Raw genomic sequence first — 18,310 nt, 5'->3', positions numbered from 1 at the left:
TCACTTAAATACTGATGAGCAGCAAACAGCATAAAACCTGAAAAGACTGCGAGTTACTCGCAGGCTGTTCAGGTTTTATGCTGTTTGCACATAGCAATTTTCACTTTGCTTCTGAGTGGGAAAGGGTTACGGTGCATAGAATAAGCGTCCTTTATTCGTAAAGATTAACTCTCCTAATAATTAAGTTTGATATCTTTGTATATGAAGACATAATTTGTGTATCTCACAAAAACATTTGGTTTTGAATGTTTTGATCCATTTTCATTTTTTGAACACTTGGAAGGTTACATATGTTTAGATAAGTTACTAAAACGTTACATCCAAAAGCATTATTATCTAAACCAATTACTGTCTTTTAGTTGTCCATACTTAAACAAAGCGTATCTGCATTACTGTAAATATAATTGAATTGACTAAACAATTGTAAATAGCTGCATGTTTTGTCACGCAGTCAATGCGTTCATCTTATGATGTTGTGTAGATCTAAATATATGCATAGTAATCATGTATACTTGTTTCAATCTAACATATCTCATATCATTAATTTTGTATTTGTCTACTTATATTTGATTTGCTTGCAATAGTTAAGTTTTATTAATATTATGTTCTTTTCCGTTAATTTTGTTTATAATGATATGGTTTGGGTTAACGATGATATACGATATGTGTTAATATTAATATATTGTTCGATTAGAATACTCTTTTAAAGAACATCATATTTGCAATCGTATTCACAATAACGGTGAAGGCATCTTGAACACGTTTCGTTTTATTTCATTATGACGATAATAAAAGAACCGTATTTCTTTTCGGTTTTTCAGTGTAATTGATATTGCAAATGATATGATCGTTGTGGATACGCATTTGGCTTCTAAAGACTTTCTTAGTGAGCGTTACTATTATTGCATACCGTCAAACACTTTGTACTTGCTACAACAGTTTTTAATTGTAAGCGCAATAATTGCCTATCTCTACACCAACGCAGAACACTTCGAGCCTCTTGCCAATCTCTTCCAGTTAGCTGTCTAAAATATGGCATTCAGTAGCTGTCCATTTGTATTTTCCTTATCTGCGCGACGCCCGAAATGCGAATTTCGTTTGGTTGTACAATTCTTTTCTATGCCCAACGTTTATTTCATAGTAAACGGTAGTATATTTATTACCAAATAGATCATAACGACTTGGTAGAATCTGTATCACTGTTCTGTGCGACAATAGCGCTGTTTGCTAAGTCGTCGCATATTATGGTTTAGTTAAAACTCGAAGAGCCTTGCTATAGATTGGACTCTCTACATGATTGCAATCTTCGTACAATCTTCGTGTTAACATACAACCTTGGAATATATATCCTTGGCGATGGTCGACTAAGTATTTAAGCGTTTTTCATTTGTCGATGAACTTGTGGAACTATAAGATCGCTGTCCATTGTCGCCTGCAAATGAATAGAATTTGCTGTACGTACGTCTTTCTTCCGTTGAAACTGCCGTGGCTGCTGGTTCTGACAGTTTGGGTTCCCAAATGCGGGTGGATATGTGGACGTGGCAGCGTGCGGGTAACTCCATCTTTAATTAACGTCACCCGTTGATTTTGCATTGAGAGCAAGCAAACGACGCAATACATAAGTATTGGTCGCTTCTCCATTTTCACACGGAAAATGATAGTGTATCTTGATTTGTTTACAGTGACACCCGTTTTATTTGTGATAGACCCCCGTTCGGCATGCAGTTTGAAGGATACACATTTGAAAGTTATTCAAATATTGAATACATACATGATTCTTTTGATAACAATATGGTATTGATTGGTGTTAGAATTTGGATTCTTTGAGCAATATCGTTTTATTGTAAGAATATTTTTCGGAAGTAAATTCCAGCCAAGATTAATTGAGTGTGCATATTTACGTTTTTTATTCTACACATTTCTCAAGCTTTATACGTGTATTTTTTTTCCTTTGAAGTACCCACGAATTCAACAGATGTAAACATGCTTGATCTTTCATAATAGTACGCTTTGATAAATTATTGTCACATTGAATTGTAGGCTGGACATATGGTAATATAACGGTACTCGTATTAAATATCTCCTACATGACATTTTGTGCATACGAGCTAGGATCTTTTTATAGTGTTATGTTTTCCTGTGTCAATGGCTTTGAGAGGCGATAATCGTAATTTTGAAAGACGAATTCTCAGTAATTTTGGCAAGTAATCAAGATAAGGTCCCAATTCAAACTTGCTTTGCTACGTGAAGACTGTCCAAAAATATGGTCATTCGATACGCATAGAGAGCGCAACCGTTGTTCTAAATTCGATGTTGCTTTGGTTACCATCGAGTACAGAAGCACTTTGTAAGTCCCCACGGCCCATAATCAAGTGTCAAGGTTAAGGTCGCCGGATGTTTTGTGTGCCTGCAATGTATCATTTTAACGGTCGGCAGCCTAATCTATCACCAAGTAGTCTCTTTCAAATGAATATACATACACGCATGCATTTTTATACTTTGTTTGATGAAAAAATAACCAAATATATTCTCCATTTTTATTTATTTTTACCTATTAGTATAATCTGTATGAAAACTCATCTCTTGAACATGATATATATTTTTTCTTAAAATAATCTATTGAAAGCACAAGTAATAAATTTGTTTTACACAGTACTAATATAATAATATAAAGACCACAGTTTTGCTGTATTATCTATAACATTAAAACAAGGTTGTAATAAAATAATAATAAAAAAAACAGTATTTATCCCATTTATGCCTAGTGGACTCTCCCCTCCTTCTAAATTGGATCAATTTATTTCCAAAATTAGGGATGTCTAGTATATTTATTTCTATATTTAGAATATTTCTTACAGAAATTCTTTTAAGCAAACAGCGCAGACCCTGATGAGACGCCGCATCATGTGGTGTCTCATCTTGGTCTACGCTGTTTGCCAAGGCCTTTATTCTAGATGCTAAGCATAAATGGGTTAATAAGCTTTGCCCTGCAAAAATGGGCATTATTCCATTTGCAGTTCGGCATAAGCACAGTCTGGTCAGGAGCCACCCTGTCTGCTATTAAGGCATTCAAGGTTTCATTGCCTTGCCCAGCCTGGTAAAGAGCCACGCTGTCTGCTATTAAGGCATTCATGGTTTCATTGCCTTGCCCAGTCTGGTCAGGAGCCACCCTGTCTGCTATTAAGGCATTCAAGGTTTCATTGCCTTGCCCAGTCTGGTAAAGAGCCACGCTGTCTGCTATTAAGGCATTCAATGTTTCATTGCCTTGCCCAGCCTGGTAAAGAGCCACGCTGTCTGCTATTAAGGCATTCATGGTTTCATTGCCTTGCCCAGTCTGGTCAGGAGCCAACCTGTCTGCTATTAAGGCATTCAAGGTTTCAATGCCTTGCCCAGTCTGGTCAGGAGCCACCCTGTCTGCTATTAAGGCATTCAAGGTTTCATTGCCTTGCCCAGTCTGGTAAAGAGCCACCCTGTCTGCTATTAAGGCATTCAAGGTTTCATTGCCTTGCCCAGTCTGGTCAGGAGCCACCCTGTCTGCTATTAAGGCATTTAAATTGTCATTGCCTCTTAAGGGAACATTATGATTATTCTTCAGAGTTTATTGATGCAGAGGCATATCTGGAGCTAAACTGTTTGGATACATCCTAGAATCAATCTTAGCAAAACGTGGCTCATATGTTTTTCCATAAGCCTGAGGTAAACACATCTGAGAGGGAAACGATCTATGCACACTGTTAGTGACTAGTGGTTAATAACAGCATTGACAATCTATGTGTCTTGTTCTGAGAAAACTGGGTATAATGCATGTGTGTAAAGTGTCATCCCAGATTAGCCTGTGCAGTCCTCACAGGCTAATCAGGGATGACACTTTCCGCTTAAACTAGATTTTCGGTAAAAAGGGACTTCCTTTAAACAAAAATACTATTAAAGCGTAAAGTGTTGTCCCTGATTAGCCTGTGTGGACTGCAAAGGCTAATCTGAGACGACACTTTACGCACATGCATTTTGCCAAATTTTTACAGAAAAAGACACATATATACAAAACATGTCTAATACACATAATATCACAATAAAACAGATCTGTTGTGTAAAATATCACAGTCACATTTTTATTAAATTGCAGGCACAATAGAAAATACAGAAAATGGTACCCATTGACATTAACTTATTACTGGTAAATTTAGAAATGAGAAACATTGGACATATGCTTAGGAATAGAATTCAGTTTCTATCAACAAGGCAAACAATTACATAAAATACTGTTTGGCACATTTTGTCAGCTTTTTAAGAAGTTGCTTCATTGGATACATACATTATTACTCTGATTGATCATCAATTCAACATTGGCAGTGAACAATCATAAAAGAAGGCCACAAATAAAATATTAACTTAAACACAATCATCATGTATTCTGCATTGTCCATATAAAAATGTTATACTATATAATTTAAGTGATAACTACTGTAAAAAAATATTTGTTGGACATTACTTTAAAATGAATTGGTGACTTGACCAATGCACAGATTTAACGCACACACATCAGACTATAACCAAAGCAATGTTTTTCAAAAATCCGAAATCAATAAATGTATGTGACTTGATTTAAATACAAAACAAAACATGAAATTGTATTGAGACTAATATAAATTTCTTAACAGTATTTATATTTATTACATACAACACATTGTAACTAGTCTGTACACGTTGACCTAGATTCTTAGGTTTTGTCCTCATCAGAGACGTAGATGTTATCTACGTCTCTGTCCTCATATAAACCAGTTCGCGAAAATTTCATAAAAATTGTGAAATAAATGACTATGTTGCCTCTAAGGTGTTTACCAAGTAAGATTTGACAACAGACCAAAAATAAAAACGTTATCAAAAAGGTCACAATAAGCACAATGTGATTGCGTAAACTTTAAATAGCAACACAAATAGAATTGATTTTCATTAGTTATTTTATAACATTTTCTGAATTTCATGGGGGCATAATAGTTCTTTACAAAATTACAAAAAACACCTATAATGGAACATTTATTATCATAAATAATTTCCGGAAAATTCAATTCTGAATGCATTTACTAACAAGAGCTGTCAGAAGACAGCGCGCTTGACGATTGGAGTGCTTGACAGTATAACATAAGACATCATGGGGAAATTGTTCATATTCAATAATTTATTAGACGATCTTTCAAAAAAAAAAAAAAAAGGAAAAAAATAAAAAAAATGTGGGAGGGGCGGGGGGGGGGGTAAGGGGGGTGAGAGGGGGGTATAATGTGTGGGGGGGGGGGGGGTAATTTATTAGATGTTTAAAAAGAAAATTGGGGGGGGGTATGGGGGGGTGAGAGGGAGGTATAATGTGGGGTGGGGTAATTTATTAGATGATGTTAAAAAAAAAAAAATTGGGGGGGGGGGGGAGAGATTCTGGATAGGGGCGTGGGGTATTGTTTGGGTGGAATCCATTGTGGTATTCAGGTAATTGTTGTTTTGTCAAAGTAATAATACAATGTGATCATTAATAAAGAAGTTATGGCAATTAAAGCAAAATGTTCAATTATCTAAATGTAAAAGGGGCCATAATTATGTCAAAATACTAGATACAGTGGTCTGCTCTTGTTGATAGGTTGGGGTCATGTTAGTAAACAAGTATGCAACATATAAAAGCAATATGTCAAAGGATATAGGAAATATTTGGGGTAGTAGGCAAACTTTTTACAAAGATTTATCAATAATATGCATATTCTAAGTATAAAAGGGGCAATAATTATGACAAAATGCTTGATAGAGTTGTCTGCTCTTGTTTATAGGTTGGGGTAATGTCGGAAAACAAGTATGCAAAATATGAAAGCAATATGTCAAGGGACAAAGAAAATAGTTGGGGTAGTATGCAAACTTTAACATTTGCTGCATATTCTAAGTGGAAAAGGGGCCATAATTATGACAAAATGCTTGATAGAGTTGTCTGCTCTTGTTTATTGGTTGGGGTCATTATAGTTAACAAGTATGCAAAATATGAAAGCAATATGTCAAGGGACAAAGAAAATATTTGGGGTAGTACGAAAACTTTAACATTTGCACGCTAACGCAGACGCTAACGTTAATGCAGACGGTCACACCGACGCCGGGGTGAGTAGGATAGCTCCACTATATATATTTGATATATAATAGTCGAGCTAAAAAAGTGGTAAAATATACACTAACTAAACAGAAATTAACTTTAAAGAGCATGATACATCTGAGCCTTTTACATAAAAAAAGTGTAAACCAGCGTTACAATATAATACCATGACATAATTGCAACATTTTGCAACACTGCCCCATCCCCTCTGAAATTGGTTCCATGAGGCTACACACCACAAAATTATTACATATAAAATATTATTCAACACATCATGGTACACTGTCTGATATACTCTCGTGGGTCGGTTTTGATTTCACTTCCTCGTACAAAGTTGCTCGAAGTCGCTGAATTTCCTCCGAGTCTTCTGGCAGTATCACAGTCGGGCGGACATATTGGGCCTCCGCGTGTACCAGATGCCCAGTCTCTCCGGCAGACAGGGCTGCAGTGACGGTCTCACCCTTAGTGATGGGTGCGCTTCCCGGGCGAACCTTTTGAATTCTCTTCTGGTCCTGTGCTTCCTTCATTGTTGGAGCGAGGTTCACATTTGCCTTGTGTTTGGATTGTAGCATTTTCTGTTGTGAAGAGTAGAAAGGGCTTTTGAAAAATGGTTAAATTTTCAAATTTAATAAGGGACTTTAAAAAAGGTTTGATATTGAAAGTGTCACATACTGGCAATTATTAAAAATACTGCTGAATTAAAAATTTATCATTGAAGTACATATGTATTTCTGTAATATTAGTCCATTTTTGCATGATGCAAAATAACTAACCATTTTAAAACACTGGTAAAAAAGTGTATAATGCTTTCCAGCATTGCATGTCTTCTATTACCAAGTATTCAATTTCTTTTTAACAGATCAATAATTTCATTCAAATATAGGAACAAAGAAACTCTACAAACATAATCAGTTGTGACAGAATTTTGTCTTACCATGTTCTATTATCATACTCAAAAAGACAATATGTATATGAATCAAAACAATTAACAAAGACTTGGAAAGATTAATAAACAAGGGCCCATCTATTTTCCTTTGATATCCATAATACCTAAGAAAAGTACAAAATAGATCTAATGAGCATTTCTGATCAAAGACTCAATCACGGACCGCCCCATGCTCATGGTCTATTTTGAAGTCAGGACTAGCTCCATCCCTACATCCCCGTCAAACAACCCTCCCCCCATTGCATTTTACATTCATGATTGCTCTGTAAGTCCTACTCCCACTGATGGTCCCTAACTCACATTCATGGGCCCCTACTCACATTCATGGTCTCCTACTCACATTCATGGTCCCCTACTCACATTCATGGTCCCCTATTCACATTCATGGGCCCCACTCATATTCGTGTCTCCTTCTCACATTCATGGTCCACTTCTTTCATTCATGGTCTTGTCACATTCTTGATTCCCTACTTACATTCATGGTCCCCAACTCACATTCATGGTCCCCTACTTACATTCATGGCCCCTACTAACATTCATGGTCTCCTTGGCAGTCAGGAATCTCTCAACCCACCCCTCTACCCCCTCCATTTCAATCTTCCCAGCCTACTCACATTTATGGTCCCCTACTCACATTCATGGTTCACTACTCACATTCATGGTCCTCTTCTCACATTCATGGTCCCCTACTCACATTCATGGTCCACTTTTTACATTCATGGTCACCTCACATTCAGGGTCCCCAACTCACATTCACGGTCCCCTACTCACATTCATGGTCCCCTACTTACATTCATGGTCCCCTACTCACATTCAGGATCCACTTTTCATATTCATGGTCCCCTTCTCACATTCATGATCCCCTTCTCACATTCAGGGTTCCCTTCTCACATTCATGGTCCTGTTCTCACATCCATGGTTTCCTACTCACATTCATGGTCCCCTAATCACATTTATGGTCCCTTACTCACATGCATGGTCCCCTACTCACATTCATGGTCGCCTACTCACATTCATGGTCCCCTTCTCACATTCATGGTCTACTACTCACATTCATGATCCCCTTTTCATATTCATGGTCCCCTTCTCACATTCATGATCCCCTACTCAGATTCATCGTCTCCTACTCACATTAATGGTCATCTTCTCACATTCCTGAGCCCTTCTCACATTCCTGGTCCCCTTCTCACATTCATGGTCCAATTCTCACCTTCATTGTCTCCTTCTCACATTCGTGGTCCCCTTTTCATATTTATGGTCCCCTTCTCACATTCAGGGTCTCCTATTACACACCTGTGGTCCCTCACTCACATTCATGGTCCCCTTCTCTCATCCATGGTCACCTACTCACATTCAGGGTCCCCTTCTCACATTCATGGTCCCCTTTTCACATTCATGGTAACCTACTCACATTCATGGTTTCCTACTCACATTCAGGGTCCCCTTTTCACATTCATGGTCCCCACTCATATTCGTTGTCTCCTCACATTCATGGTCCCCTTCTCTCATTCATGGTCTCGTCACATTCTTGTTCCCCTACCTACATTCATGGTCCCCAACTCACATTCATGGTCCCCTACTCACATTCATGGCCCCTTCTCACATTCATGGCCCCTACTAACATTCATGGTCTCCTTGGCAGTCAGGAATCTTTCCACCCGCCCCTCTACCCCCTCCTTTTCCATCTTCCCAGCCTACTCACATTTATATTCCCCTACTCAAATTCATGGTTCACTACTCCAATTCATGGTCCTCTTTTCACATTCATGGCCCACTACTCACATTCAATTCATGGTCCACTTTTTACATTCATGGTCACCTTCTCACATTTAGGGTCCCCTACTCACATTCACGGTTCCCTACTCACCTTCATGGTCCCCTACTCACATTCATGGTCCCCTACTCACATTCAGGATCCACTTTTCATATTCATGGTCCCCTTCTCACATTCATGACCCCCTTCTCACATTCAGGGTTCCCTACTCACATTCATGGTGTCCTACTCACATTTATGGTCTCCTTCTTACATCCATGGTCTCTTCATATTCATGGTCCCCTTCTCACATTCATGTTCTCCTTCTCACATTCATGGTCTCCTACGCACATTCATGGTCTCCTACTCACATTCATGGTCCCCTTCTCACATTCATGGTCTCCTACTAACATTCATGGTCTCCTTTTCACATTCATGGCCTCCTACTCATATTCATGATCCCCTTCTCACATTCATGGTCTGCTTTTCGCATCTATGGGGCCCTACTCACATTCATAGTTTCCTTGGCAGTCATAACTCTCTCCACTCTGTCCTTCTCAAACAGCAACTTCTCCTCATAGATCTCCTCACACTTGGCTCGGTACATGCGTCTGAAATATATATGCGCATTGGTATATGCGTATGAAATATATGTGCATATTGGTAAATGCCTCTGAAATATACATGCGTCTTGGTATACGCCTCTGATATATATATGCCTATTGGCATATATGTCTGAAATATATGGGTGTCTTGGTACATGTGTCTGATATTGACTACATATGCCTGCATTATATGAGTATCTCAGTGTGTACATATTTCTGAAAAATATGTGCATCTCAATATATACACTTGAAATATAAGTATAAATCGGTAAACTGCAAACGATTTGAATCTAGATAATAAAACCAGTTTGTATCGTATCCTAATAAAAGCACAACAAATTTAAGCAATTCCTACATTTGGAGCATGGTTTTCGTAGTTGATCTTAAGCTATAAAAAGTCCTGTTCTGTTATGATCTATTTTATCTGAAAATAAATTAAGTTGATAGTCTGTCAAGTTGTATTTATGCTGCAGCTCTTGTGAAAACCATGTTAAATATAAAAGAGATCCCCATCAAAATCATAGAGAAACTGATGGCATTGATTTGTCTGCTACAGGAACGTACGGATTCCGGGAACCTGATGACGGTGCTAATATTGGAGACAGGCAGACGACGGACAGACAGACGGGCGGGCTGGCGTGAGGGTGAGTGGTTGGGCAGAGGAACCGACAGAGAGACAAAAAGACAGACTGATGGAGTAACAGACAGACAGACATACAGGCAGACAGAGGGGCGGAAAAACATCCATGGTTATCTCAGTATAAAGTCTATACCTTGTATTAGGGGGTATAATGAAGATCATATTTTGTTTCATAATAAAATCTTGACCAATGACCATGGGTGTAAAGTAAAAGGTAATTTATGGTCTTCAATGTGCCCTTTGTAACGATATCAAGTTTCAATCAAGTTTCTTCAATACTTTTTGAGAAATCACGGTTATGCAGATGCAAGGTCTGATGGATGGAGCAACAAAGTTTAAACCTATTGACCCCTTCAATGGAACACATATTAGGGACCCATAACACTTGCCAAACAATCACAGCAACCTTTAAGCTTCTTAAGTGAAAACCAGTAGGAGACTAAAAATTTATAAACAAAATAGTCACTGTTTCCTAAGCAACCAAAACCAAAACAGTGAGTTCTGTTTTCAACAAAACAAAACAAACAAAAAAACAACAGGTTAAGACTCACTTGAGTTCTGTTTTCTCTGTTAGCAGATCATTGATTCGTGACTGGTACTTCTCATCCACTTCCTGTACCTTGAGGTCAAACTGCTCCTCAAACGCAAGCAGGCGCATTTTCTGTAAAACAAAACAACAGTATAAATACAGGCAAGCGGATGCGTCTTCAGTACAACAAAACAACAGTGTGCAAACGCATATACAGTTCAACAAAACATGCAGACGCATCTTTTGTACAACAAAACATTTTCAGTGCAAAAGTACAGGCAACCAGACGCATATCCTGTACAACAAAACAACAGTGTATAAGTACAGGCAACCAGACACATCTTCTGTGCAACAAAGCAAACAGACACATCTACTGTACAACATAACAATGGTGAATACATACATACAAATACATCTGTACAACAAAACAACAGTGAATCAAACGAAAGAAGCAGCATCTCCTGTACAACAAAACAACAGTGTATAATTATACCAGCAGACGCATTTACTTTACAAAAAAACAACAATTAATGAAACTCAAGCAGAAACATCTGTACAACATGACAACAAAGTATATACCATTAGGCACATCTTCTGTACAACAAAACAACAAAGTATATACCATTAGGCACATCTTCTGTACAACAAAACAACAGTGAATCTAACACAAGCAGACACATCTTGTGTACAATAAAACAACAGTGAATCTAACATCATCAGATGCATCTTCTGTACAATCAAACAACAGTGAATCTAACACAAACAGACACATCTTGTGTACAATAAAACAACAGCGACTCAAACACCAGCAGATGCATCTTCTTTCCAACAAAACAAAAGTAAATCAAACCCAAGAAGCTGCATCTTCTGTTAAAAAAAACAACAGTGTAAAAATACAGAGGAATTATCAAATTTCAGCAGAAATTCTGTGCAAAAAACAACAGTGAATCAAATTCCAGCAGAAACATCTTCTGTACAACAAAACAACAGTGAATAATACAGGGTAATGATAGAATTCCAGCAGGAACATTTTCTTTAAAAAAAATGGGTAAAATACAGAGGAATGTTCCGATTCCAGCCAATTAATTTTCTGTACAACACAATAACAGTGTACAAATACATAGGAGTTATCAACTTTCAGCAGACACATCTTCTGTTCAACAAACAACAGTGTATAAATATGCAGGAATGATAAATTTTAGCAGATTCATTTTCTGCACAACAAAACAACAGGGTATAAAGAGTAACTATGTATACAAAAGGACAAATGCCCATCTGGAAACAAAACGTAAGCTTATGCATGCAAAGAAAACATCAAACGCCATAAGGTACATCTACTCTACACAAAACATCAGTGTTTGTTAACGCTTTTAATTCTGACATGTAATTGAAATTCAGCATTTAACAAAGTTTTTTTCAGATCCCAAGTGTATTTGTTCTTTATCTCTTCTTTATTTTACAATAACTTGCGGGCGTCCAATGATGTATGAAACTAATGTCTTTACTGCTATCACATTAGTTGGTACATTTGATGGCTACAAACCGTGTCAGTGAGTGTACGTGTGATGTTCGCCAACTGCTGGCACGTCTCATTGTAACTGTTTTTCACATCTGCAAGATCCTTTTTGGTTTCCTAGGATACAAACAAAACACAATATTTGCTCTGTGATAGATATTTCATTTTAAAATGAAACATACATTTTACTACTTTTCTAAATCACAAAGCCTAAGATGGCTCTAGTGCCCTCATCTGATTTCAAGGTATACCAATTGTTGAAAACCTGACCGGGTGACCTAGTTTTTTCCCCCACTTGACCCCCAATTCAAACATGATCTTGATATGGTAAAGAAAACTATAATTGCTAAGTTTCGTCCAGATTTTGTGTACTAGAAATGTGTAACGAACACAGACTGCTAAAACAACATGTGATTAGACACAGACATTTTCAAGCAACTCTTATTATATATAATATTCTACAGTAGACAAAAAGAACAAAAGGCCATAAGTCTGACAAAAATGGTTGCAGTCACAATTTCTTTGTTTAAAATCATCTACACATTAAGGTTATTAAAATGTAAAAGTTTGCGCAAGATTACACCCAAAGTTGAAGAGAAGTTTAAAACACTAAATAGTGGGATAATATACCAGTAATTAATTATGGAAAAAAGACAAAGGGCCATATTCCACTTAAACTCGTCTTAGAACAATAACGGTATTTTTATTTCTAATAAATCATTTTATTGTAAACTACAACAATTTTTGTACAGATCACCATGTTGTAATGGATATGGTGTCCGCCTAGCAACAGCAAGGTCGTTGGTTTGGGCTGGGATCTCCACTGTGGAAGCGTTTTTTATAGATCTTGCCGATAGACATCAATTACTTGTTCTATCAAGGAAACGGACAGATGAGTGTTCCAATAAGACTTGGGCTTTTTGATGCAATCAAGAAAAAATAAATAGATTAAAACTCATGTCTTAAAAGTGTAGAAGGTACCTGCAATTCCTGGGAACATTTATCCAGGCGTTCCTTGTCCGCTGCATGGTCTGAATATTTGCGCAGTAAACTCTGAAAAAAGCCAATCAGAGGCTTATCAGCATGTTTTTTCTCTATAGAAAACTTAAAATTTATTGTTTGTTAAAAACTTTCTAATAAAATATCAGTTTTCATAGTGAGTAATCATTAAGTGCACTTTGTGATTTCTTTCAGTGACAACTCTCATCAGGGTACACTTCAGCAAAGGGTAGGCTTTGAATAAAATGAAGATGAAACTGCCTTTAAAGGGAAGGAAAAATAATTGCTTTTATCTCAGATAATGTGTTATCTTTCCAACTTTGCAAAAGAACAAGACATGACATCATTTAAATTCACTTAATAGAAGTTTTGAGATGATTACTTTATGCTTTTGTAAAGATAAGATTCTGATGCTGATAATAGTAATTTGACATTTGACAAAAAAAATATCTTAGTACATGCTTTTGAATGCAGTAAATATAGTACAAAAAAATGAATCAAATATCAAAGATATATCTTCTTCATTATACCAAATTGTATTTACCAAACATGACATTATTATTCTTCCAACATTTAATGTTATGTTAGATTACGCATTTGAATGCACATCTCATTATTAAACTCTTACACCTTGAATTATTTGATAATCCTTAAAATACAAGATGTTAATGTATGCAATTCTAAATTCTACTATTTTAATTATCAATATAAATGATAAACAAGCCATATGATCCATAAAACACATGTAACTTAAAAAACATCAAAAGTGAGATGTTCTGTGATTATTACTCAAATGTCAGTCTTTAAAAAGAAGACTGTTATGAAATAAGGTAAATCTTTTTAATAACCAAACTTAGAATTGTTAAAGGTATACATCTAAATGAATGTGTATCTTTAAAAGCAAGATGTGTTAGCTGAGCATATCATAAAACTAGAAAACTGTTTAATTATGTACAACTTGTACATACATAAGCTCATATTTTATTTTTGTAATATTTGAAACATTTTTCAAAAATGAATGATTTGTCAAGATTTTAGAGCATCTCTTATCATTCTATGATAAATATCAAACAAATATTTCAAACAAACAATTATTTCTGTTTCTGTTCCACAAAAATGACAATTTTTGAAATCACATTTTAAACAAAATTTTATGTTTATATACCTTTGTTTAAACGGTGTTTTATGTGCAATAATTTACATGCTCATTACTTGTTAAAATTATCAACTACATTTAACGGTCCATCGTAAACACATTACATAACCAGTAGATAACAAGCAAACTATATACAATCAAACATGCAATATTATAATGCAATATGACTTCACAACATGCAGTTCTGACTGTGATGTACAATAAATAGGTTACTTTACGGTATGCAAACATACAGGCTGAAAAAAAAGGAAAACATTCAAAGAAATACTCATAATTAAGACTAGAATTTTTTATTTGTAATATTTTAAAGCATTAAAGATACTGAATCTGTTACTAAATCTCCCTACATAAGAAAGTATTCTGCATGAAAAAATCCCTACAGGAAATATGTACAATATGGTTTATAAAGGGTTTTAAAGTGTAAAAAAAAGCAGCCAACCTTTCCTCTGGCTTTCTTTATTTACGTGTTTGATTGTCAGCTTTGATGTTTATCTCAGACGGTATTTTTATACACATTTACGGAAGCAGAGAATGGAAAAGTTCATATACTATGGAATTCATCAACACAAAGTCTATATGCAGGGACAATTTAACAAACAGGCATTTTGACAGGACAGAATAATAGGTAATTAAACACTTGTTAGTTTTAAGATAACTGTTGATCATTAAGATAACATTGAAAAGTCATATCCAGTGTATATCTTTCAAAATATAACTGCGTTCTTTTGCAAAACAAGTCTATAATATGTATAATTATTTTACAGATTCAGAATCATTAAAACAACAACTGGGAACAATAGTGGATTTTTTTTGTTGTAAGATCATATTAGATGTTCATAAGAAATCATGGAAAATTAAGTTTTAAAACTTGTGTTCATCATAAATAAAATAACATTTTCTTGCCTTATTCTTTCCTTAGCATAAAAAAGAATGTTTAAATGAAAAAATATGGGGACTAATATTGCAAAGAAAAAACTGATAATAATAGTGATTTAGAATGTGAACCAAGCTGAAAGTCAAGGCAATTTTTGAACCAGTGACACACTTTTGAAAATTATCAATACAAGATATTTTCATGGTTTAACAGCATTTTATAGCAAATGAGTCTATCTCATAAATATACAACAACTAGATAATGTAAGTAAATGAAATGGTCAAGGAGAGTTTAGTTTGATATCTCATAAATATACAATAAATATATTAATATAAGTAAATGAAAAGGTCAAAGAGGGTATAGTTTGATATCTATAAATAAATCTATTTTCTAATTTATAATATCAAACCCAAGCTAAAGATGTTAAAAAGCCCAATTAAATAACAAAACATCTACTTTAACTTTATAAAGTTATGACACATATATATTAAAAGGGAATAAATAATGTGACAATAAATCACAACAAGGTAGTATGTAATTAAAACAAAACAGGTTAAGCGCAGCTTACTCTTTCCTGCTCCTGGTTTACCAAACAAACAAACAGCAAATTAGTGAAGTGCAACCTATTCAACCTCTCTTAAGCAAATTCATGTGTTAAAATCATTTTAACTTCAAAAGATAAATATTTAAAAATCTGTCAATAAAATGCAGTAACCACAAAATACAACTTTTTTCTCAAGACTCTTTTTAGGTCAAAGAAAAAAGACCATGCATAAGCAAAAAGTGTCCTCCCAGGTTACCCTGTGAAGTCCACCCAGGCTTATCAGGGATGACACTTTCCGACTATACTAGATTTTGGTTTAGAGAGACTAACTGTGAACAAAAAAATCCATAAAAGCAGAAAGTGTTGTTCTTGATCAGCCTGAGCTGACTGCATAGGCTAGTCTTGAACAACACTTAACCCAAATACACTAAACCCCATTTTCTGGAGTGAGTCTCAGTATGTTGGCCTAGTCGTGGAAGGGCGAGGCACCAATGAATGATCAAGAACCATGGATGAAATAAGCAGGTGTGCACTAAATAGCCAGTGGACCCTAAAATGTGTGGCTAGCTGGCCCCTATATTTTCTGGGAAAACTAAAATATCCCCTTAACCAAAAGGATCGAAAAGTTCTTGGTGAGAAACCACAGTCAAAATGTTTGTTTCTTATGCTGAGAAATACTCAAGCCTTTCTTAATATTTAGAACAAGGAATAATGATTCCAGCCCTTTAATATATACAAGCTCCGCCTTGTAATATTATCCATAACAAATTGTTCTACATGAGGGCTAATGTAGATAGAGACAGGACGAAGCCAAGTTTTACTCCATATTATATTCTTTAATGTTCCAATTAAGGGCATATTCCTTACACTGAGACTTAACTATACACATTTTTGTGTGAATACTGACTGAATTAAAAAGAATGATCTCTTATTATACTGGCCTAGTTGCACAAGGGCTTGAGGCACCAAAGATCATTACAGTCGACTTACATCGAGCTCCCGTTTGTGCTCCTTGCGTAGGTTGTCGAGGGCTCTGTGGTGTTCCTTCGAATACTGAGCCTTCTCAAGGTTCTTCTCTTGAAGAAATTTCTGTCCTGAAATTATTGAAAAGTGCACACACTAATAGAATTAATTTCAACTTATGCTGCTTAATTATTTTCTGAATAAAGTAATTCATGTTGGTGTAGATTTCTATTGAATTGCTCGAAACTATAAAAAAAATAATGCTGCTTATTTATTTTTGGAAGAAATGTATTCATTTGTGAACACTTCTCTTGAGTTGTTTGCAACTTTTTTGGGGGGTAAATTCAAATTATTTACGATATTCTTAGAAATCCATTATTCAACTACTTTACTCAGGGTTTTGACACCAAATTAAACTTATTTCCCCAAATATGGAAGCATGTGAGTATGGTTGGTGGTCACCATACGGGACGGGTGGGGTTTCCTTGGGGTACTCCGGCTTTCCCCACAACACAAGACCACACAAATTAAAAAAATTATTCAGTAACAATGAAAGAGCTGGAAATAGGAGTTATAATTCATATTTTGTCGCAACTTGTGTGAGTCTAGTAACTTTATTATGTAGGAGTGCTGGGACACACATAATGTAGCTCCTCTGGCTTTGAAAGGACCTCATAAACTTCAAAATACACACACATATTTCCTCAATTCTTAATGCTCCACTGTTGCATTATTACTAAATTATTTGAGCTCTCATATTTAAATGTATATGCATTCATTTTTAGATCTTTAAATTTAACCAATTAACTAAATTCTTGTAGACCCAAAAGTAGATTATTCACTCAAGCCTTTTAGCTCCAAACACACGTCATGTACTTAATTTATGAAGTGCAAAATACAACTGATCTACTGAATTCTTGGAGCTCCAAGTATAACTTATTTTCTTAATCTTTGGGGCTTGATATAAAAAAAATTGACTCAAATACTAGGAACAACGATTTCACTGTATTTACACAATGCTTTATGCTCATATGCTCCAAATTCAAACTATTTATTCAATTTTGGAGCTCTAAATGAACTTATTTACTAAATTTTTGGAGCTCAAGATTCAAACAAGACCTTTATCACAATACCCCTGCACTGCTTTGTAACCTATTTTCAAAGGCAAAAAGCTTTGGAATGTGTAGGGGGTTAATGTGGATGACAACAGTATTTTGCACATATACATGTCTTGTTTATGAGATTAAATTTAATGAAGTTTCAATTTCATCAAATGAGAGATAGGGAAGTAGTCCACAAACTTATGCAATTTTATTCTAATGTCATAAAAAATGGATCAAGAGCACATAACTCATGAGGATCACTTGGCATGAACAAAGTGTCTTGTACATCTACTCTACACTGTAATGACATATTTAAAATTCAATTGCTTGAGAAATGTGAAAGGAGGTTGTTTGTTCCAAAATCTTATTCTATTAAAATGTTAAACAGACTGATCGACCAGCCTGCAAAGTGACTCCATGCTGGGGATGGTACATTTATACCACTTTCTGGGAAAAATGGGCTTAAAACTTGTGCAATCTTAGCCTGCTCAGTCGGCACAGGCTTATCAGGGACAACACTTTCCGCTTATGGGATTTTTCGTTTAGAGAAAGTGTCTGCAAAAC

At 35.6% G+C, this 18,310-nt stretch overlaps 1 protein-coding gene across 6 annotated transcripts in view; it reads right to left on the bottom strand.

Annotated features, from left to right (window-relative positions):
• Positions 1-5,400: 5,400 nt before the first annotated feature.
• Positions 5,401-18,310, bottom strand: part of LOC127848352 (myosin-3-like) — a 69,497-nt gene continuing 56,587 nt past the window's right edge. For all 6 annotated transcript variants that reach the window (XM_052380772.1, XM_052380774.1, XM_052380773.1 and 3 more), the window contains 6 exons: positions 16,671-16,774; positions 13,089-13,160; positions 12,135-12,224; positions 10,614-10,723; positions 9,329-9,428; positions 5,401-6,693 (listed from right to left, as the gene is read on the bottom strand). In XM_052380772.1, the coding sequence (XP_052236732.1) occupies positions 6,391-6,693; positions 9,329-9,428; positions 10,614-10,723; positions 12,135-12,224; positions 13,089-13,160; positions 16,671-16,774 (779 nt within the window). In that variant the 3' untranslated portion in view covers positions 5,401-6,390. The remainder of the gene's footprint in view (positions 6,694-9,328; positions 9,429-10,613; positions 10,724-12,134; positions 12,225-13,088; positions 13,161-16,670; positions 16,775-18,310) is intronic.

This window comes from Dreissena polymorpha, chromosome 10, assembly GCF_020536995.1.
Source record: "Dreissena polymorpha isolate Duluth1 chromosome 10, UMN_Dpol_1.0, whole genome shotgun sequence".
NCBI lineage: Eukaryota > Metazoa > Mollusca > Bivalvia > Myida > Dreissenidae > Dreissena > Dreissena polymorpha.
This window is presented reverse-complemented; position numbering and strand designations above follow the sequence as displayed.